This window comes from Tursiops truncatus, chromosome 19, assembly GCF_011762595.2.
Source record: "Tursiops truncatus isolate mTurTru1 chromosome 19, mTurTru1.mat.Y, whole genome shotgun sequence".
Taxonomy (NCBI): Eukaryota; Metazoa; Chordata; class Mammalia; order Artiodactyla; family Delphinidae; genus Tursiops; species Tursiops truncatus.
In genome coordinates, this window is record NC_047052.1 from 19,073,619 (window position 1) to 19,096,190 (window position 22,572).

Genomic DNA, 22,572 nt, shown 5'->3' on the forward strand with positions numbered 1-22,572 from the left:
GGGCTGGAAGCGACCCAGGTGCCACCCATGGCCTGGTCATAGCAGATCTTGAGAGAGGTGATGTTCCTTGGATCTAGCAACTCCTGGATCCACGGCCCACCTTCAAGCCCAGGCTCAGACCTGTGGTGCAAAGCTAGGCACGAACATGTATTTCCCTGGCTCGGGGTCCAGGTGGGGTCTCTGAGGAATGGCTCTGACCTACCACCCCCATTTCCACCTAAAAGCAAGGCAGCCATAGGCCCAGGCAGGGCTGAGAAAGGGCTGGTGGGTATAAGGCTAAATGGAACTCACATAGGACAAGTCCTCCAGGCCCCTGCCCAGGGCCTGCCCTGACACACAGCTGCTGTCCGAGCCACTGGAGCCACTGGCTGACGGGCACTGGGAGGAGACCTCTGAGTCCTCAGGAACTAATAAGGGAGACTGGGTGAGCTGTCAGCAGAGGAGGCCCAGACCTCAAGCCATGCCCTCCTGCCTCTGGCCAAGCCCAGACCTACTCAAAGATGGCTGGCTGCCCAGCTCAGCTTCAGTCTCCAGTACTGCTTCCTCTGGGAAGCCGGTGGAATACAGAGGCCAGCGGAAGCCCAGAACAGCTGGGTCTCTGTACAGATGCAGGTTGAGGGACCCCAGTACAGAGCAAGAAGCAGGATCTCCAGAAAGGGAGCTTGAGGCCCCCAGGTAAGGGCTGTCATAGTCAAATGGGGCCACAGCAATGGAGGCCCTAGAGCGAACTTCTGTATGAGAAAGAGGGTCAGGTTGGGACAGGCCAGAGCCCAGGTGGGCCAAGGTCCTGAGGTGAGCGCAGGCTAGGGCTGACAGAGGTCCATGTTGCCACCTGTGCAGCTCTCCTCACCCCAACCCCCTGCAGCCTGCCTGCTACCTTGGCACTTCAGGATATAGTTGACGGTGCGGTCGTTGATAGCTTCTTTGCTGGGGGCGATGTCCTGGAAGGCCTTGTTCCCCACACCCAAGGACACCATCTCAGCCATGCGCACCTCTGGGTGGAGAGTGGACATCTGGACATGAGTCCAGCCCTTTATCACTCTTTCCCCTTATATTAGTCTCTCCTGTACACCCACAGCCTGCAGATTGTCCTGTGCACTGAGCCCTTCCCAACAATCCCATGAGGTGTCATAATTCTCTTCTTAAAGATGAGGCCTCTGACACTCAGAGGTTAATACTGTGTGCACAGTCTGAGACTGACTGCAGGACTGCCTGACTTTGGAGTTCTTTCCCCTGTGCTGGCTGCTGCTGAGGGACTTTTCCACCCTCTCAAGTATTTCCAGGTCCCTAGGCCCTCCTTGGGGCCCCTCTGGGACAATGTAAGCTCTCCAAGGAGGGGAGTGTGGGGTGAAATGGGGCAGGGACCCACCCTTGTTGTGGACAGCCTGCCTCCAGAGCAGGCGGGAGATGTCAGCTGTCCAAGCCTGCTTCGTGGCCAAGCTGGCAGCTTGTAGCACAAAGGTGTCCCTGGCCTTGCGACGGCGAAACCAGACCTCAAAGCGCAGGTTGCTATCCCCAGAGCACTCAGTGAGGCCAAGGTCTGCCATCTGTGTGGCCAGGAAAGGAGCTTAGTGAGGCACTGGGGGTGCAGGGAGCAGAGGGAGGGGTTGGGTGGGCCTACCTTGAAGGAGCGCTTGTAGGCAAATGTGTCGATGCCTTTGGGTCCTCGGCGAGGCTTGCTGAAAAGCAACAGCTCCTCAAAGAGGAAAACACGACGCAGGGACTTGTGGCGCCCAAAGCACACCGTGAACTCATCCTGTCGGACCAACTGCCCCTGTTCCTTGAGGTTGACCTGCCAAGTTGGGGCCCAGTGGGTTCCCAGCCTCTTCTAACCCCCTCCCTTCACACCCACTGCCCCTGCCCACCACAGCCTGCGATGACTCACGTCACAGCCCTGGATGGCATCCATGGCTAGCAAGTCATTGCCGTGTCGCAGCTGGAAGCGCACGAGGCTCTGGGCAGCCCGCAGGGCACTCAGCTCTGGCACGGTTCCCCCGCAGGCCCGTACCAGCTCTTGCAGCAGCAGTGTGTACTTGCTCATGCGCTGGATGGGCTTCAGCAGATAGGAGGCCAAGTCCAAGTGGTCCCCCAGTGCTTGCTGCTTGTCCTGCCAGGTGCGTCAGAGACCGTCAGGGAGCTTCAGGTTACCTGCTCCATCCCCCCTTCCACTAGTCTCAGGCTCACCTACCCTGAAAAAGATGTGACCGTAGCTGGTCATCAGGGCATCGGAGCATGGTTTATTCTTGCTGTAGAGTGCGTACATCCCAAACTGCACCCTCTGCAAAGATACACAGCTTGCTCTGGTGCAAATGGGCCAGCATCCAAGGGGGCCAAACCACTCTCAGTTTGGGAGGATCAAAATGCCTAAAGGTCCCAAGGAGGCCTCCCCACACAGAGCCAATGTGCTCTGCTTTGAATGACGGGTGATCTGGCAAGAGACACTGTGCGGAGAGGGGCTTGCCCTCAGGCCCTCTGGGGAAGAAGTCCCGCATACAGCTTTGCTGCTCCCACAGCTCTGAGGGCAGTGCTCTAATCTCACCTCACCTCAGACTACACCTTCCCTTGCTCACTACACTATGCTACACTGACTTCTCTCTTCCTTGACCACTGGGCCTCTTTCCTGCCCAGGGCTTTGCACTTGATCTTTCCTCTGGGTGGAATGCTCTGACTGCAGCCCCTCCCTCTGGCCTTAGCTCAAACATCAGCTCCTCTAAGCGGCCTCTCTAATTGCTCTCTCTAAAGAGGATACCTCTGCCTTGCTGCTAACTCACAATCACCTATCTATCCCATTTTTCCCCCCTAACCTCAACTATAACATGGAATTATCTTTTTTACTTTTATGTCTCCTCTGCTAAACTAAGAGCACCCTGAAAAACGGACCGGTTGGTCCTGGTCATAGCTGTACCCATCACAGGGCCTGACCCCAAGCACGTGCCCAGTAGCTCTCTGTTGAATGTGGCAGAATCAGCCAGGGCCTGTACGGCCTGAGGAGCTTACGTGGCGCAGGAAAGCATAGGCCACCCGGGGTGGGTGCTGGGTACAGGCCTCCAGCTCACGCAAGAAGAAATGGCGGTGGAAGTCCCGCAGCTTCTCCAGGTTGCCAAAGAGGTGGGCGCGCTGGCCACGGAGGCCCTGGGGCACATCAGGGCGATCCAGCTCGGGGAAGTAGTTCTCCATGGTATAGTCAAGAGCACGGACATACTCCCGCTCTGTAGCCACCATCTCCGCCAGCACCAGATGGAGTCTACCAGGTAGGTGGAATCAGGACCCAAGACATCTGCCCTGCCACACTGCCCTCCCCGCCCTGCTCACTGCCTACCTGTTGGGACTCCTGGGTTCAGAGCCACCTGGCGGAGGCATGGTGGGGCATGACCCTGACTGGGCACCAACTCCAGCCTCTGGTCTGTGGCAGGCAGCCACAATGGCCTCATGGTGGCAGTGGTGGGCAGATTCTCTGAGACTCAGTCCCAGATTCCGATCAAGGCTGTATGCCTTCCTCAGGGGAGAGGAAGGAGGTACAGCCAGTACCCGGCTGACACACAAGCTAGCTGTGCTACCTGTCAGTGATGGCTTCACAGCAGCTTCCGACTTCTGGTCCAGGGCCAGCCAGGTGTCCTGGCACCGCGCCCAGGCCCAGCGGCACTCCTGGCGGATACCCTCAGATCCCAGCCCTGTGGCTAGAGCCCACATCTTTCGGAAGTGGGCAGGAGGCAAGTCAGGATGCTTGGTCCAATGCAACTGCAGCCGTTGCAGCACAACCCCTGGGCGTTCCTGTTCCAGCTCTGCCAACACCCGCTGCCCCTCCTCAGCCCACATCAAGGCCTGCAACACCAAAGCCAGATAGGCATTGAGGAAGGATCCCACCAAGACTGCTGAGCCTTCTCCTCTACCTCCCCCCATCCCCACAGAATGTTGGCCCCAGGCTGCATCCTCAGTGGTAGGATTTTGGGGTCAGACTGAAGACAAGAAAAGAAAACAGGCAAGGTATACAACGAAGCCCAAGCCGTCGTAGAGCCGAGCAGCCGCCCCTCTGGCTTCACTGACCGCCTGGAGCCAGGGGTGGGACCCCTCACCCACCTGCCTGAAGAGCTGCAACAGCCTCTCAGCATCCGCCAGCCGCTGCCGCCGCTGGGCTAAAGCCCTACAGAAGTCAGTCAGCTGGGCTTGCAGGGTCAGAAAGCGGGCCCCAGCGGGGCCCAGTTCAGCCGCATCCCAGCCAACCAGTGGCTGCAGAAGTTTCTCCCCTCGCCTGACCTGCTCCTGGAGACAGAGACTGGGCTCACCAAGCCCGGGCCTGGTAGTGCAGCCCGCGAGCCCTGGTCTTTTCCACAGATGTCTACATGTCCTCATCAGTCACTTCTGTGAAGACCTTCCCTCCACCCCCAACCCATTCCCCTCTCTCTCCGTGCTCAATGAACAAGTAACTAAACTCACCTGGGCAATTCGGTCCAGGTCTCCAAAAGGGCCTTGGGCCTGAAGCAGCATGTCCAATGAGGGTTCCCTTGGCTCCTCAAGTGCTGGCCAACCCACCTGCTGTAGCCACACTTCAATCTGGAGGAGTACAAAGAAAGAAAAGAGAGCTGCTGTGGGGTGGGGGTGATGCTTGAGACGAAAGGTGACGCCCACCTGGGCAGATAGTTCTCACCTGGTGCAGCTCGCCCTCCTGGGCCTCCAGCATCTGGACCAACTCCAGTGCTTGTACTCGCTGGTTACTCTGCAGGGTCAGTTGGTGCAGCAATCCATCCACACGACCATACAGCTCCTCAACCTCGTCCACTGCAGGCCTGGTGCATGGTACATGTCTTAGCGCCCCTGCTCAGTGCCTAGCTCCACTCCACCCTGTCCTAGGACCACAATCCTGGCTGGTTCTGAGCCAGCCACTGAGTCCTTGGCATGGGATATGGTGGGCTGGGGTAAGATTTGGGCTTGCACCTACCTGTAGTCTGGGCTCAGGGTCACCTCTGGAACCTCCTGCTTCAGCCATGCCAGCTCCAAGGCTCCCTGGCACTGTAGCCATGCCAACTGAGGTGAGTCTAGCACATGCTGCATCAGGACCCGTGCCTGCTGCAGCAGTCGACCGACTTCCTGTGATTAAGGGCAACAGGCAGTGGAAGTGTGCATGGGAGAAGAGGAAGAAGATAGGGAGCATTGAGGGAGGTGCTGAAAGGAGACACTCACCCCAGACTCCATGGGCTGGGGCACAGCCTTCATGCTCTCAATGGCCCCCTGGAGCAGGGCACAAAGCACCTGGCAGCTCTGCTGTAGGGTCTCCAGACGCTGTGAGCAGAGGCAGGCATGACCAGGGCAGTGCACAGTGCTAGTCCCAGGCATCTTGGATCCCAGGCCACTGCACTGCTCAAGCCAGCCCAGGGGAGCCTCCTCTGCTGGCCAGATTGCCTGCCTACCCACCCTATGCCCCACCCAGTGCACTGACCATCCGGAAGCCCAGCCAGGCCTGGTGGCAGTAAGGCAGGCCTCCTCCTAGTGAAGTGGGCAACCCTGAGGTGGAGATGTGGGTCAGCAGGCTCTGATCAGAGGACAGCTGCTCTAACTGCAGAAAAAGAAGATGTAGTGGACTCAGGCCTGGTGGGGAAGTGCCCCACCTCCACCCTGGCCAAATGGCTCAGTCCCTACCTGCAGCCCTGAAGGCACCTCCTGAGGCATCTTTCCTATTAGCAGCACCTGGTGCACCGACCCTGGGGCTGCTTCCTGCAAGGAATCTGAGCTCAGCCCTGCTCCTAACCCTATAAAAAGGGTTGTGGGGGGGAAGAGGAGAGCTATAATCCTGTACTCACTTGCAGCTGGCTGAGCCCCCAGAAGAGGGAAGAGATTGGGGAACAAATTCGGGCGTCCACTAACACGGTCAGTCCCAGGGCCTGTACTTTGGGCCTAAAGGAGCAGGCTTTGGTTCAGTATCTGTTTCCACAACCCTGCCATCCCCTTGCTCAGGTTCTGTCCCCCAACCTCCACCCCGCAACCTGGGGATGCTTCGCAGGTAGAGCAGGAGGCGGATGAGTTCATGGCTGCTGCACTTGGGGTGAAGCCAGGCCGGGTTATGGGCACTCAGAAGCAGCACTGCCCTGCCTTCTACATCCCGAGTGCCTGTGCAGAGAAGGCAGTGAACACCTGCGCAATCAAGTCACCCCACCTCTTCTGCCTCTAGTGTCTCCCAGTTACCTGGCAGGGCAGCCAGGCCACTGGCAAGCAGCTCCCAGGCGAGGTCTTGGGCCAGGAGGCAGTCAGTGGACTTAAGGAGCCTGGATCCGTTGGGGTCTTGGGAAGGAAAATGGCTTGGGTTTACATTGGGCCATTTACCCAGAGACCCCTACGTGAACTTGGGCTTTAGCCTGAGTAGAGTCAGAGGCCTCCCCACATCCAGGTACCCTCACTCCCTTCCAAGACTTTCCTTCCTTACCTGCCTCCAGTAGCTCTGATGATGTCTCAGATAAAAGATCCCCGAGGTCCACAGGGTCACTGTCCAACCCTTCAGGGTCCAAGCGGATTGGCATTGCCCTGCCTGAAACTGAGTCCCCTGCCAAGCCTCCTCCTTGGCTGTCATTCTCACCCTGTGCCAGACTAAGGTGGGAGAACATTGGGCATAGGAGGATCTCCATTCCAGAGGAGGCTGGTTCCTCCCGCTGGACTAAGGAACCTCCTAATATACCCCTCTGGCCATCCCCCGACCCATCTGCAACCTTCTGTCCTGGAGTTGACTGAAGCTCACTAGGCAGAGGGCTGCCCTGTAGCCCTTCCCCCTGGGCTGCCCCTGCTGGTGGGCTCGGAGGATTGGGGTCCTGCATCTGGAGAGCAGCTTCCCCCTCATCCCAGGCATCTCTGAAACTGCACACAGCAAACCTCCAGTCGGTGGGGTGGCCCTGGGAGGCTGACGACTCATCCCCCTCCTCCAGGGGCCCTTCCATCACCCCTTCCTTAAGGGTGGGCCTACTCCCGGCAAGTGGCAGAGGAGCTAAGCCCTCGGTGTGAACTGAGGCCTCAGCTCATCCAGGAAACAGGTTGAAGATGGTCGGGTAGGGCTGAGCAGGCGATGCAGGTAGAAGGCACTAGGCCGTAGGAGGTGCCAGTCTTGGTGCTCGGCTGTGCCGGTCTTGGTGCTCGGCTCAGGGAGCGCAGTCAGTGCCGCAGTTCAGGCCTGAGGAGCGGGGAGAAGAGCCGGTGTCTCTCCCTCCAGCTCACGGCTCGCGGTTCCACGCTCACTTGGGCCTTCGCCGGGAGCGCCCCAAGCTCGAACGCGCACTTGCCGCCACGCTGGGCGGGCCTACGCAGGTGGGACGCTCACGGGGTGGGCGGAGCGCTGCCTCGTGCTCGCGCTCCCGTGGGCCCAGCCGACCCTGGCGCCCCCCTCCCCCCGCCACCCGGGGACTCGCGCGCCCGCTCCCTCGCTCGCCCGCCCGCCGCGCTCACGCCCGGGGTACGCGCCGAGGGGAACCCCGAACCCGGGAGGCCAGGCAGCCAGAGCCCTCGAACGTACCACACCGCCGCCTCGACGGCGGGTACGGCGCGGCGCCTGGCGTTGACGGGCGCCGCCTCCTGGCCGCGGGGGCGGGAACGACCGCGGCAGAGGACCGGTCGCCACGCCGCACCGCCTCCTGGGGGCCGGAGGACGCAGCCACAGCCCACCCGCCAGGCCCGACGGCAGCCGCCTGAGCCGGCCGGAAAGCGCGAAAACGCGGGCTCTCGCAGCGCCCCTGGCCCATCCACCCCCTCGTCCCCCGCGGGCCCGGACGCCTCAGCTTCACCGCCCTCCCTCGCGCCGCCGCCCAAGACCCCGCTGACTCTGACTTGGCTTCTCAGTTCGCCGGTTGGGGCAGCGACCAACGGCCTTCCCACCGCGCCTGCTCAGCGCGCCGGAAGCGCTCCTCCGCTGGGGAAGGCGGCGTAGGTGCGCGAGGGTGAGTGAGCAAGGGGTCCGCCTGGGGCTGAGGGAAGGGGCTTGCAGGGTGGCGGCGTAGGGGAGGGGGGCGCTTCTGCTCTTGAGTGCACGCAGGATGCGGGGAGCCCTACCACAGCCTCCCTCAGCAAGACAAGGAGCACTCGTTCCTGTCAGCTGGGAGAAGAAAAGTGTGGGCCCAAGGGCCCAGGAGGCCTCTAGGAAGACACCCTAAACCCAGGCCAGCTGCTTGGTGCTGCTGGCAGCCAATAGGGGTATCTTCATGGAGGGTGGGAGGGAGGGGCCCTTCCGTTGCAGACCCCATCTTCCTTCCAGTCCTCAGTCCCAGGCACCAAGAGCCAGGTTCTATTATCCCATGATGGGCTGCTGTTTGGGTTAGAGAGAAGGAGGAGGCAGGGAGGGGCTCTGTGGTGGGAGCTGACCCAGACCTGCCAGGAATCCACCAATCCGCCAGGCCCAGCCCCACCACTCGCTTGCGCTTGCGTTCCTGCAGTTCTTTCATATACACTGCCTCCCCAGCCCCACACCCCTCCCACAAAATCCCACCGAGGAGGCTGAGACTGAGGTCAGGATTCTGGAACCAGAGGACCAGCTCTGCTCTTCCACTTACCTGATGGGTGAGCTCCAGCAACTCAGTTGTCTTTGAGCCTCATCTTTCTCACCTGTAAAAAAAAAAAAGGAAGAAAAAAGAAAAGAAAGTCATTCTTTCCTCCTGGGATTGCCCCGAGAACTAGGAAAGATCCTGTATGTCGAAGGTCCCCTTGCTGTCAGCTCTTGGGCGGTGTTCGTGTCCTGCCCCTCATTTCATCCTCAGTTGGGGGACCCTGAACTGGTGAAGTCACTTGGACAGTTGACCTGTGAGATCTCTCCCAGCTCTGAGGTGTGAAGTCCCTTTGGTGCATGTGGGCCTGCTGTACCATAACATGCTTAGGCCCTTGGTTCCTTGTGGGGAGAGGGCAGTGGGTGCAGTGGCTTCCCTGGCTCTAAGGTAGTCACCTCCTTCATGAGCCCAGGGAAGCTGCCAGAGGAGGGAACCTGGGCATCAGAAGCAGGCACAGAGGGAACAATAGCAATCCTCCCCTCCCCACCATCGCAGCTGCCACGTCAGCACCAAGTCCAGGTTCTCAGAGCAGCTGCCCAGGAGCCTTCTTCATGAGGGGATCTGGCTGTGAGTGAGGAGCCTTGGAGTTGTCCTGCTCCATCCCCAACCCCCAGCAGGCCCTCTCATCCCACCCTCCTCTAGCTTCAGCGAGCATCAGGACCAACCTTGGCTCCCTCCCCAGCTGTCCTAGAGCCGCCCCACTGAGTCACTGCCTCCAGCTCCCTCCCTCCCCTTCTGCTGCCCACTGTCTGCCCACCCCCACCTACCAGCCAGGCCCCCTGTGAGCCCTAAGAGCTGGTTGAACCTGCTGGCAGGCACATGTACCCCTCCAGTGCTAAGAGAGACCTCAAGCCACAGGCCATAACTGACCCCAGCACCCCTGAGCGCAGGCAGACAGACTGATTCAGCAGCAGGGCCAGGCCTTGGTTTATTCACTGTACATAGAATGTATGCTGTAAGCTTTGCGAAGACAGACTGTGTTTTATCCACTTCTATACTTCTAGCACCTAGCACAGGGCCTGGAATAAATGTTGAGGGGTGCCTGAGACTGGTCGCACTACCCCTGTCCTCCTGAGGTTCCCCATTTATGAGCCAGGTGTAAACCAGAGTCACAAATGGAGACAGATTCAGAGGCTCGGTCTGAAAGGGATGCAGAAGAGGCAAAGAGCTGCAGAATGCACAGCCCCAGGATGGCAAAGATACAGATAGAAATGGGGACAAACTGAGCCTAGTGGGGAGCACTGGGGGCTGGGCCTGGAGCCAGCCTGTGCCAATGACCACAGCAGGCTCTGTGGGCTGAGCTTGCAGGACTGAACAATGACTCATGGGGCCCATCTCTGTGGCTCTCCTGGCAGCAAAATCTACTCACAGCAGCCTTTTCCACTGAGATCATAAAATGGGGATAGGCCTCCCTCCCCTGCCCCTTCCCCAGCCTTCCCTCAGCTTTGCATTTCTTACCAACATGACTCAACCAAAAATGAAGTGGGAGCTCTGTGCCTCAAGGAGCCTAGTGATAAGAGATCCACAATCATTGCCCTCATTCCATCCCAAACCTTGCATACCCTTTTTAGTACTGCCCCAGACAGTTAAGTTGACAGATACCCTAAACCCTCCAGATCTCTCTCACCTCTGGCCTGAATAACTCCAGACTCCTTAGTGTGGTCTTCAAGACCTTCTAGAGGCATCACAGCCTTCCTGACCAGCTCTTACACAGGCCTGGAAAACTCATCTGATCACAAGTCTTGTCTCAAACTGTCTCCTGTACCTGGTATGCCCATGTCCATCTCACCAGGTCAAAATCCTTCCTCCTTCAAGGCACTGGAGGCCACTTCTGCCATCCTGCCTAGTCAGGTGGTGACTTGCTTGCTCTCCTGCATCCCAGGTGCCTGCCTCCTCCCGGCTGTGCTCACCTGCTTTCTTACCCTCAGTCTGCTCATCTCTGACCAACCCTATTTGCCTGGAAGTCCCCCCTTTCTTTTACCCAGCTCCAGGCCCAGGAGCCCCTCTGCACCCCCCTCCCCTACACCATCAGTTGTCTGATGATGGGGATTTTATTTCTAAACCTTTCTAATCTCGTAATTTTTGAAGGATGTGGTGTCTGGACCACCTTCCTCTGGAGACCTGGTTAAGATTACATACAAATGGCTGGGCTCCCGTAGACCTGCTGAGTCAGAACCTTAGGTGTAGGCCCAGGAATCTGTGTTTGACAAGCTCCCAGTGATACTGAGGTCTGAGAATGGCTGCCTGCCCTCTTCAGCACAAGCACCTTCACATCCCTGGGCTGCTGGAGGAGCCTCCCAACAGGTCTTCCATTTCTAGCCTTTCCTCCTACCAACCCTTCCTCCACGTGGGGTTTCACACATCCTCCACCTGGCACCAGCTACATTCGAGCTCCCTAATGCGCATCACTGCCCACACTCCCCAGATCATAATTCTCCAGACTGGCTTTCTGCCACCTCCAAAACTCAGTGGGGTTACCCCACCCAAGCCTTTGTGTCCCTGGCTGGTCTGTCCCCAGCACATCACCCACTGCTCCTTGTTTTTCACCATGTGTGCTCCAGATATCTTTTATTCACGCTGCTCTTCCCACCTAGAATGCACCCATGCAATTTTGCCCATGTTGTCAGAGCCCCTCCACACACACACACACTCATGCTCCTCCCAAAGCCCTCCCAGATTTCCTCAAGGCCTCATATGTTCCTTGGCTTGTAATGTGACACCAATGATGACAAACATAATCCCTTACCATGGGCCAGGCTGTGTACTAGGTTTTTCCATTTCATCAGCTAATCCAGACAGCAACCTTATGAAGTAAGTATGATTGTTACCTCATTTTAGAGATGAAGACACTGAGGCTCAGAGAGAATATGTGACATACCTAAGATAACATAGCCAGTGAGTGAGAGCTGGGACTAACCAGCTGGGCCTTAACACTGCCGACTATAAGCAGTGTGAGGGCAAAGCCTAAAAGTCACTCTTCCTTCTCTTCACACCTTCCCCAGGCGTGACACAGAAAAAATGTTGACTAAATTTGTAACCTTTGCAGTGTGTTGGGTCCTTCAGATCTGTAAAGATTACGCACAGGGTGGTGATTACCTAGGGCTAGGCAGAGGGTGAGGAGTGACGGCTGATGGTAGTTTCTTTTGGGGACAATGAAAACATTCTAAACTAAGGCTGTGGTGAGGGTTGTACAACTCTGTGAATATGTTAAAGACCACTGAACTGTGCATTCTAAGTGGGTGAATTTTATGGTGTGTGTGTTAGGTGTCAATACAGATAGATACTTTTTTTTTTTTTTTAATTCTCCAGCACAGTGGAAATTGAATCTGGGTCTGCTGTTATCAGGGATTTCTGTCCCTAAATGTTTCTGGACCCCACAGTATCCAATTTGTGTCAGAAACACTCAAGGTAACCAGCTCCCTTGAGATTGTCCTCCCACCCGCCAGGTGCAGAACACTTCTGTTCATTTGTCCTACACCTCCCTCCAGGTGTTTAAGGAAGGCTTGTCCGGTCCCGGTGTGTGGTGGCTGCATCTTTGGGCACCTTGGCACCTGACCTCTGGGGTCTCTTTTCCTACAGGTTGTTCCCATTTTGTGGACTCCCAGTTCTGTGACCCTGTGCCCATACAGCAATCCCCCGGACTGCAGGCATCCTGTAAGGTGACGTATTGGGAAGGAATGGGAGAGGAGGGAGGGAGGGCCATAGGGCCTAACAGTCCTTCCCAGGACCCCAGGACCGCCCCCATTCTCTATCCAGGAAGCCCTGGGGCAGGGAGTTGGCAGTTTCCATCTCCCTCACCACCTGCCCTCTTGCCTCCTGCCCACACCCCAGAACCCCCAGACACATGGACACAGGACACGCATCCATCCAAGAGATGTTTAATGTATCTTAGGTTCAAAGTACAAAATACAGGGCAGGCGCTAACCCCAGGAAAGTCACCTGCCACCCAGTCAGCCCCTTACCACTGCAGCCAGACATCCCAGCCCCAGAGCAGTGGAGCAGTGGCCCTGGGATACCTGGCTCCTTTCCTGTTTGGGGAATAACAAGGTGACAATGTGGGTGGGAGCCCAGAGACCATCGTCTCCCCTCCTCATAAAACCCAGACCCAAGGATCTGAAAGGTCCAAACTTGGACACAGAGCAGCAGATCCCTCAGAGTAACCCTGGCTAAGAAGCAGCCCTCTTGTGAACCCTGGCCCAGCCCTGTGGCCATAGTCCTGGAAAAGGAGGAACTATTGCCCCAGTGACTGGCAGCAAAGGGAAGGAGATAAAGCAAGGAGTGGAGACAGATTCCCACTGCCCTAAACAAATTGATTATGGGTAGCTGACCCAACAGGGCAGCAAAGCCTGCTGCACCTCCCACCCCATACCCTCTGAGGACCAGCCCCTCGTGGAGCCTTCTGCCAGGGTCCTGTCCTTGCACTGGCGCTAGGGAGGAGATGGAGGGCAGGAAAGGCCAGTGTCAGCTGAGGAATGATGCCCTTGCTTTGGGGGCAAGAACATCTGCGTAGAGTCACCCCATGAGGACCCTCTGGGGAAGGGGCATCAACTACCTGCATCTCTGGGCCTTGCCCCTAGAAGCTCTGGACTGGGTCTTGAGCCAGGGTAAGGGCCTTACTGAAAGGGAAAGTGGCAGGAGTTAGAAGCAGGGAGGGTGGTGAAAAAGGTCCCTGTGAGGACCAGCCCAGGAGACCCTTCTGACCTGCCCCAAGGGAGCCCAGTTGCTACTTCAGTCCAGGCCCCTCTAGCCCCATGTCAGGTTGAGTGGGCTCCTCTGCCCATTGTGCAGGGAAGGTTTCCACAGGGGCTCGGCCCCCTGCTCCTCCTCGAGTCCCTGGGCTACAGCCGGCCACCTCTGTTGAACTGGATGCACCAGTGGGAGTTGGCGGTGCCTGGGCTGAGATGAGTGTGGTCCTCGTGTCCCATGAGGGGCTGCAGCTCCTGCTGCTGGGGGATGTCAGCGCTGCTCTCGCTGTGAGAGCGGCCAGCCTTGGCCAGGCTCGTGGGAAAGGCAAAGCTAGGGCGTAGATCAGAAGGCAGGTTGAGAGGGGCCTGGGGCTCTTCAGTGACCAGTGAGCGGGGAGGCAGGCGGGTCATAGGTGGGGCCTGGGTACAGGGCGGGGATGCCAGGCTCTCCAGGGACGAGATGCTTTGGTTCCAGCCTGTCTGCATGTCCACGGGCACAATCTTGGTGGTCTCTGAGGACACGTAGACTGCCAGGTCCCCCTGCCCACTCTTCCAGGGCAGCTCCTTCTCTGCACAGGTTGGGGAAGGGGGTATGATGCGTGGGCTTGGACACACCTCAAGGCTCCCTGGGGACAGAGTACACATGCACTCATTACCAATCCAGTGGAATCTTTCTCAAGTATAAGCACACTTTCAATAAATCAGTTCACTCCACAGTTGCCACATAACACCCACGTGTGCAGTTTTTTGATGCATGCCTTGCCGCGTGGAAGCGCCACAGCTGGTTTTGCTCCCCATAGTATGCCCAGCACCTAGCACAGGGCTGGGCACATAGCAGTTGCTCAACAAATACCTATTGAACAAGTGAAAATAACTAAAGCAAGAGAAAGCGGGATCAAGGCAAGAAAAAACCCATCTACGATCAGCCCTCACCCAACTTGCAGTGCTAGTCTTAAACCACATCCTGCCAAGCCCCATCCCAGGGTGAGACAGCAGCGGAGTGAGGAAGATCTTGAGGCTTGGCCACTGGGCTCCTTGCCTGAGTTCCCACCACAGCCCTTTGGTGCGACAGAGTCCAGGAGTGTGAGCTCATGTGAACCTAACAACAGGCTAAAGCTGTGCCGGCGAGGGGGATGCCAGAGCCCAGAGGACCTGAGAATCCCAGAACTGCTGGCAGCCAGCATGGAAGGCCTGGCCGCTGCATTACAGGAAGTCTGAGGTTCTGAAAGAGGAAACCTGGGGAAGAGCAGCCCTCTGGCCACCTACCACCCCTTGTTCTCCAAAGTCAAGCTCAATGCCTTGTGTATAATAGGTGCTCAGTATGTGTCTGCTCATTGATAAAGTCCTGAGCACTCCAAAACTCTTGACTGAGTATGTTATGAAATGTATTAATTCTGTGATTGAAAGTAAAACTACCTCTCTTGAAAGACTTGGGATGCTGGATTGAATTTTAACAACAACAAAAACTAAACGAAAAACTTCAGTGTTGGGCTTCCGTGGTGGCGCAGTGGTTAAGGATCCACCTGCTAATGCAGGGGACATGGGTTCGAGCCCTGGCCCGGGAAGATCCCACATGTCGCGGAGCAACTAAGCCCGTGCGCCACAACTACTGAGCCTGAGCTCTAGATCCCGCGAGCCACAACTACTGAGCCCACGTGCCACAACTACTGAAGCCTATGCGCCTAGAGCCCGTGCTCTGCAACAAGAGAAGCCACGGCAATGAGAAGCCCGCACACCACAACTAGAGAAAGCCTGTGCACAGCAACGAAGACCCAACACAGCCAAAAATTAATTAATTAATTAATTAATTAAAAAAAAAACTTCAGTGTTCACCTTTAGAGGATGCTGGGGAACTAACTGTTGGTATGAAAACTGATAAATAAAATGAAAAATTCAAGCATTTATCCATTCTTCCCTATGTGAACTGTACCTCAAAGTAACTAAGTAATTGATGAAGGGAAGTTTTTTTTATAGAAGAATTACTGTTAATCAATGCAGATGAAAAAAGAGACATAGACTATCACCACTGTGCAGCCCCTAATGAAATGCTGGATCTGGCAGTGATCACCAGTGGCTGCCAAGACTGTCTGATGAAAAGTTGACAGGGAGCTTGATAATGGACGGATCAAGCCAACAACAGCTAAATCCAGTTATCAACGTTAACCTCACAAAAAGAGAGACACCCAGATGCCTCCTGGTGTGATGAATGCAATAGGAGGTACACCTATGAAGTATGCTTACCAGATCTGATCTGGATTTAATTATTGGTTTAGAGGAAATATAAGGGTCAGTGAAACATATTACATGATGCTTTGGGGATGCAATCAGCAAAATCCAGACAAGGAAAGACTGGGGGACAAAGAATCAGGTTATTTCAATAAATCCAGTGGAAGAAAAAAAGGTATTGGTGGGGGGAACCTATAAATCAGGGTTTTTCAGACTTGACATTATTGACAGGTTGGAAGAGATACTTTGTTGTAGGGGGGCTGTCCTGTGCATGGTAGGATGTTTACCAGCATCCCTGGCCTCTACCCACTCACTGCAGAGGTAGCCCTCCAGCTGTGACCACCCAAGATGTCTCCAGACAATCCCCTAGAGGGCAAAATCCCTCCACCACTACCCTCTTAAGAATCACCGCTGTAGATTAAAAGAGACTTATCAACAGATTTCATGGGTGGGTCTTGTCTGGATTTTTATTTGAACAAACCTACTGTAAAAAAATATTAAGATAATCAGGGAAACTTGAACACTGACTGGATATCTGATAACAAAGATTTTGGATATGATAATGGTATTGTGGTTATATTTTTAAGAAGAATCTTTATCTTTTAGAGATACATGCTGAAGTATTTTTTGATAAAGTGATAATGATATTTGAGATTTGCTTCAAAAGAATCCAGTGAAGAGAGGGGCATAGTGAGGGGTATGGATGAAATAAGATTGGTTAGGAGTAGATAATTATTGAAGCTGGCTGGTGGATAGATGGGAAGTTTATTTTACTATTCTGTCTATTGTATATTTTGAAATTTTCTATAATATGTTTTTTAAAAGACACCTAGGGTGCTTGAGCCAACTCAGGCTCCTCTCTCAGGTCAGGCTGCCACCCTCACCGGGTCTGTACCTGAGGGCTGGTGTGCTGAGCATGGGTCACAACGGAGCCTGGTGTTAGGTTTGCTTGTCACCTTGTGTTTCTCGCCAGAGAGTAAAGGGAGGCGGCATGGCAGTAAAAAGGCTTTGGGCTTTGAATCGGGTGGGTCAGGTTCAAATTCTGGTTCTGCTGGCTCTGGACAAGTCCCAAATTCCTTTGAGCTCAGTTTCCCCATCTTGGTTGTTGTGAGGATTGAATCAGATCATGTATGTCAGGTGTCTGACATAAAGGAGATGCCCAGTAAATGCTGGTTGGTGAATAAATGAGCGAATAGGAAGAGGTATTGTCTGGAGTAGGGCCATCAGTGAAGGGGGAGGAAACCAGCTGCACAGTTCCAGAGGGAGGTAGGCGGGAGGAAGCCATTACCTGAAACTTTGCCCTCTTGGAGAACCTCACTGGTAGCCCGAGCCACAAAGATGATCCCTTCATCGTCCTCCTTCTCTGTCTCCGAACTGTCGCTGTCCTCCTCCTCCTCAGACTCTACGGTTAATATCACAGCAGCTGGAGAGGGACAAGAGCCGAGTGGGGTTGGCCACCAGCAGCTGCCTCTTGGTACCGCACAACCCCAAGCCGGACCCCCTGTCCACCCAGGTAGAGCCCGCAGTTGGCAGGGACACCTGCTTTGTCCTGTGGCTGTTACAGCACTGGCCTGTGGAGTTGGGTGTTTGAGAGGAAGGGAGGTGGGGCTGCAGAGCTGAAGGAGGCAACAGGGAAAGCCAAGTCCTCAGAGGAAACCATAAGGAGAGTCACACTTTCCAGCTCCCCCATCATCTCTCAGCCCCAGATCCCATCGTCAACTGGAAGCACAAACATCTGGAGGGCTGGAAGGCCCATCAGTGTGCAGCTCATCCAAACTCCTGGTTTTATAGACGGGGACACCAGGGTTCACCCATCCTTCAAGGCCCAGACCAAGCTCCCCCTTTTATGACACCTTCTCCAAGTCCTCAAGGCCTGTAACCTGTAGTTAGCTATCTGATGTCACAGATGTCTAATAACTGCTTAGATATGTTCAGCTTTGAAATCAAGTATGCCCATCTAGTCCCTGAGGGGAAGAGCCCCAGTTTATGGTATTGAATGCTGTACAGAGGAGGTCCTTCAGGCTTCTGGCTGATGGGCCCCTGCCCTTTCCCTCCCTATCCCATCCTCAACTCCACCCCACTCCCTGCTTGCCTGTGTCCTGGAAGCCCAGGTCTCGAGGAGGTTTCCCATTTGTAGCCTCCGTGTTAGCCATGCCATCCTTCTAAGGACCAAAAAACAAAAAACCCTAAGCCTCTGGCCCTGGCTCCAAACTCCAACCCTGTCGTCTGGTGGGGTCAACAGGACAGGTCTTCCTGATGCAGCAGGGAAGGGAATCTGTCAATCCCAATGGTTCTACCATCCCTTGACCCCACCCCCACCCCCACCCCCGCAAGTGTGGAGTCTGACATGCCCCAGCAAGGACACTCAGTACGTCAGCTTGGGCTGAATAAGGAGCTCATGGAGTCCCCCCAACGAGGAATCTGCCTTTCTCCTGCCCATTTCACCTCTGGTAGGTGGTCCTGCTGCCTCCCAGCATGTGACCACATGGACAAGAGGCTGATCTCCTTCTGAAGCCCTTGCCTTCCCCTTCTGGGGCTCCAGGAAGATGCAAAAGGGAACCCAAGCTGCTGCAGCCCCCAAGTCCCTGAGAATTATCCATCTAGGGGGGCCCCCTAGGCTGGATTCCAATACTTGGGAGCTCAAAACTGCGTGCCGTCAGCCTGCAGCTGCAGACAGGAGTCCCAGAGAAAGCACATGCCTTCTTGCGGCCGGCCTTGCGGGGTCGTGGCTTGCTCTTGGTGAAGCAGATGTTGTGCTTGGTGGACTTAAAGGACTCCAGCCGCCGCTTCATGTTCTGCTGGAAGACCTCCTTGTCCTGGCGCTCCTGCGCATCCTCAGAGATGAAGTGGCGGCTGCAGCTGGCTTTGTACTGACAATGACAGCCCCGCCCTACCGTGAGGCTGGGTGTCCTGGCCTCCCACAGGGACCCCAGGCCACAGCCCCATGTTCACCATAGCTCCTGCTGGCCCACTGTTGCCAGAACTAGCCATGGATTGAAAAAACAAAACAAAAAATACAGTAGGGACCCAGCCAGACTCTATACTCTCTATATGCTCAGTTCACTGGGGGAAAACTTTCCTTTATCCCAGAACCTGTTTCCTCAAATTTGGCTTTCCGTATTCCCTACTGCCCTCTCCCAGTTCTCTCTGATCTGACGTGACAAGAGGCAGGGGACCCTGTGTCTTGTCCCTCAGGGCTACTGTGAGACCAAGGGGGGCATTTCCTTCTTTGCACCTCTGTTTATCTGAGCCTGGTCCACATGCCTGGCCCATTTGCCTCCTTTTAACTACACAGGACTCTCTGTCCAGCTGGAACTCTCCAGCTAGCCAGTTCTCCAGCCACCACCGTGACTCCGCAGGCTGCACTTTGAACTTCCATGACTCCCTCTCTTGATACCTTCGACCCCCTCAGTCCCATGATACCTGAATTGGTGTCCAGTTCAGGACCACCCCCATCTCCTCTTTCCAACTCTTTCTCATAAAGACCAAGCCCACTACACACTCACTTAGACTGTCTCCACCTCTGCCCTTGACTGCCGAGAGGCCTTTTCATTACCTAGTGGTAACCCCCCAAAGTACTGCCCGCATGTTCCCAATCATTTGTCTTGCCTCACATCCCCAGTCTGGTCCCTTTCCTTTGCCTCATATTTCATGCTTCCCTGAGCTGGATCTAAGAGCCCCCTTTAAGTCTCCTCCCAGCTGCCCTCTTCTACACGCTCACACAGAGGTGCCCCTCTCTCCTGGGCATGCGGGGGCCCAGCTCCTTCACAGGGCTCCTCACTCCCCAACCCAGGCCTCCGCTTTGCTTAGCTCACTCCCTGCCTCCAGCAGTTCCCTGCTCTGCTCCCTCCTCCCTCCCGGTCCTCCACTCCTGCATCTTCAATCCTTCCATCGACACTGGCCCCCCTCCCTCTGCTTTTAAGCATGCTCCTGCCCTTACCTCCTTGAAAAAGGCCTTTCCATTGATACCATTGCCTCGCTTTTGCTGCCAGACTTTTACACTTACATTCTGACACTTCCCCTAGTACCCATTCCTTGACTATCAGAGAAACAGCTCCATGTACATGTATAGCTGATTCACTTTGTTATAAAGCAGAAACTAACACACCATTATAAAGCAATTATACTCCAATAAAGATGTTAAAAAAAAATAAAAAAAGAAATGCAAACTAAAAAAAAAAATACAGCTCCAGGGGGGTTTGCCTGATTGCAACTTCAGTGTGCTGCTTTCTCCCTGGTCAGCAGTGCCATGGCCTCTGGTTAGGCAACATCTGTGCAACGTCCAGCCCTCCTTATGCCCCAGGCCTCCGAGACACCATCTGCTACTGCCCCTCCAAGGGCTCCTTCTCTCTCCTCCGCTGGCTCCCCTTCCTTTTCTTACATGTGCATTCCTCAGTGTTGTCCTTGGCCCCCCTCTCTCCCCTCTAAATGCCCTCCCCAGTGAAAGTGTCCTCTCTCAGCGCCAGCTAGCCCAGGGATACATCTGTGTTTCCCAAACATCAGCCATCAGACCAGCTACATGTGAATCCCCTCAGGGGACTTATTAAGAGCAGATTCCTCATCCCATTGCACACTATAGGATCAGACTCTCCAGGAGAAGCCAGGAATATGTATTCTAGCAAGCTCCCTGGGAGATTCTGATGTAGCCAGGCCAGGAAACCTCTGATACAGATTGCTTCCAAATCTTTATCTCCAGCCCGTATCTCTCTCCTAAACTATAATCTTATGTTTCTAACTGCATACTAGATACTTCTGTCTCTCTCTGATGATATTTCTGTGAAGAACATGAGGAATTATGGTGTTCTGGCATAACTAAGTGGATTTAGAACTGGTTGAGTAACCATACCCAAAAAATTCTTGATCAAGGTCAGTCTGGAGGAAAGTCTTTAGTAGCATGCCACAGGGCTCTGTCCTCAGCTCTATCCTGTTCAACATTTGTATGTTGATTTTGATGACTACAAAGTTAACAGGCTTAGCAAATTTTCCTATGATGTGAATCTGAGGAGATATTTGGTGGCAGACATGGGATCCAAACAATGGAATGATGGGCTAAATCAAATAAGATGACATTTAACAGGGATAAGCACAATCTTAATCCAGTTTTTTTTTTAATTGACTTCACAAGAACTGGTTGGACTGAACCATTGACCAATCTTACACACACACATCCACAGACAGTCAGTCATTATGTACTTCCTGATGTAATACAATAAGAAATACATAGCACACCTATCGAATGTTCCTGAATACAACCGGGCCTCCAGATTTAACTACCAAGAAATACAGTATGTAGAGGAACATGTTAAACACCACCACTGGAATACAATCAGAATCTGTAAAATGGAACATTCTCTGAGATAATGGATCCAGTTTCTTCAATAAGTAAATAATGAGAAAAAAAGGAAGACAAAACTATCACCGATTTTTTTTAAAAAATAGAGACATGTTTACTAAATGCAAACTGTGGACTTTATTTGGATCCTGACTTGAACAAACCAGCTGGAAAAAGGTATTTATTGACCACTGGCTGGATATTTGAGGTGAGAAGGAATCACTGTTATTTGTTGTAAGTGATAAGGGTACTATGGCTTTTTTTTTTAAAGAATTCTTGCCACCTAGAGATACATATGGAAATAGAGATGATATGATGTCTGGAGTTTGCTGTAAGATAATAAAGTGTAGCTGGGGCGTAGGGGGGGACAGAATGTAACAGAATTGACCATGCATTGAAAATTATTGGAGGTGAGTGGTGGTTAAATGAGTTATTCTCTCTAGTTTTCTGAACGACAGAGATTTTCCGTAAGAAAAAAGTAAACAAAACCAAAAAACAAACAAACAAAAAACCCCACAGGTTGGATGCAACAGGGTTTAATAGTCATTAACTGAGGAAGACATGGTGGGTTGCCTGACTGTAAGGACAATATGGGGCCTCAGGGTGGTGAGCCAAAGCTGGAGGGATTCTGGGCTGTGGGAAGAGAATGGCAAGTTCCAGAACTAGAAAGGTGAAAGAGCCCCTGTGCCAAACCCAGGCCACGGCAGTGAAAGCCCAGAGTCCTAACCACTAGGCTACCAGAGAACTCCAAGAGCCCTCATTTCTGATGACTAAAGAAGACACACCAAGGACAGGAGCTGCTGGCCTGAGGGCAAGGAGGCCTGTGTGGGAGGAAGACATTTTGAAACCTTTGCAGACTTACTCTGCAGAGCTGCAGAGAGTCAAATCAGGACCAGTGGGAGAAAATTAAAGGAAACCAATCTGTCTCAGCGGTAGAAACAGCCTTGACTGTTAAAGCTGCCAAGAATGGTAACAGCTGGCTTCTCATTTCAAAAAGGTTCAGGGTAATGGCTTGCTGCCCCCTTGTGGGGTTGCAACAGATTCCTTCCTGTATGGGTTGGGCCTTTCCGACCCCAAAGCTTCATGACCTGCATTGGACTAAACTCACATTACCTAAAACAGATGTCTGCCTCCCCCAGGTTAAGGTGGTCCTGCAGGCGGCTTCCTCAGCACTCCTGTTCTGTGACCCCATCAAGCCCTCTGGATCTCCTGCTCTCCCCTTCCTGGCTGATCACACAGTTCTTTGTGCTCCTCTCCCTTCCGACCACCCAGGTCTAATCCACAGTGGTTCACTCCAGCTTCCCAACTGGCTCTCCCAGCCTCTCAACTCACCCCCTCCAGTTTGATCTGCCCTCTGCTACCAGAGAAGACATTCTTAAACAGCTCTTGTAACAGGCCAACCTTTCTCAAAAAAAAACCAAAAAACTAAAGGTTATAACCAACAAGATGAAGCCCACACTCCTCAACTGGGCATCCATAGCTCTCCACAAGCTGGTGCCAGCTGCCTCTTGAGCCTTCCATTGTGGCCTCCCCAGACAATGCTCCCCCTCAGAACTCTGCCCTGCCTGTTCTCACCCTGTAGCGAGGTTTGTAAAGGCCTCCACAGAGCAGGTGGTGCATCACAGCATCCTCACGGTCCCGGCCGCTGCGTACTGTGTCAATCACCTGCAGATCCAGACATGCTCCACTGCCACTCTCCCTCCTGCAGGAGGGAGGAGACACGTGTGCTAGGGACGGGCCAGGAGGCACAGGCCAGGGGAAGGGCAGAAGCAAAGGTGCTCACAAATCTTGCCCAGAAGGGATTCAGAGAGAGGGCGCA

The 22,572-nt window shown here is 54.3% G+C and overlaps 2 protein-coding genes and 1 long non-coding RNA gene across 10 annotated transcripts in view; 1 reads left to right on the plus strand and 2 right to left on the minus strand.

Moving 5' to 3' along the window:
• PLEKHG4 (pleckstrin homology and RhoGEF domain containing G4) lies at positions 1-9,111 on the minus strand. Its single transcript, XM_073796911.1, has 23 exons — positions 8,998-9,111; positions 8,520-8,571; positions 6,416-7,150; positions 6,178-6,273; positions 5,979-6,102; positions 5,796-5,889; positions 5,635-5,709; positions 5,435-5,551; positions 5,179-5,277; positions 4,937-5,085; positions 4,646-4,784; positions 4,435-4,551; positions 4,078-4,260; positions 3,320-3,822; positions 2,998-3,244; positions 2,189-2,278; positions 1,886-2,107; positions 1,622-1,792; positions 1,370-1,547; positions 878-994; positions 495-731; positions 292-407; positions 1-120 (listed from the first exon to the last, which is right to left on the minus strand). Exons 3-23 carry the CDS (start codon positions 6,918-6,920, stop codon positions 115-117), a joined length of 3,585 nt encoding a protein of 1,194 aa, XP_073653012.1. The 5' UTR covers positions 6,921-7,150; positions 8,520-8,571; positions 8,998-9,111; the 3' UTR covers positions 1-114.
• The window catches only part of LOC141277252 (uncharacterized), a 15,491-nt gene continuing 691 nt past the window's right edge, over positions 7,773-22,572 (plus strand). The window contains exons 1-2 of the long non-coding RNA XR_012328327.1: positions 7,773-7,910; positions 12,090-12,169. This is a non-coding gene — a long non-coding RNA (uncharacterized lncRNA). The remainder of the gene's footprint in view (positions 7,911-12,089; positions 12,170-22,572) is intronic.
• The window catches only part of SLC9A5 (solute carrier family 9 member A5), a 20,566-nt gene continuing 10,366 nt past the window's right edge, over positions 12,373-22,572 (minus strand). For 7 of the 8 annotated variants that reach the window (XM_073796917.1, XM_073796916.1, XM_073796915.1 and 4 more), the window contains 5 exons: positions 22,329-22,455; positions 18,121-18,291; positions 17,514-17,583; positions 16,710-16,844; positions 12,373-13,821 (listed from right to left, as the gene is read on the minus strand). In XM_073796917.1, coding sequence (XP_073653018.1) covers positions 13,349-13,821; positions 16,710-16,844; positions 17,514-17,583; positions 18,121-18,291; positions 22,329-22,455 — 976 coding nt within the window. In that variant the 3' untranslated portion in view covers positions 12,373-13,348. The remainder of the gene's footprint in view (positions 13,822-16,709; positions 16,845-17,513; positions 17,584-18,120; positions 18,292-22,328; positions 22,456-22,572) is intronic. The other variant, XM_073796919.1, reaches the window with a different exon arrangement.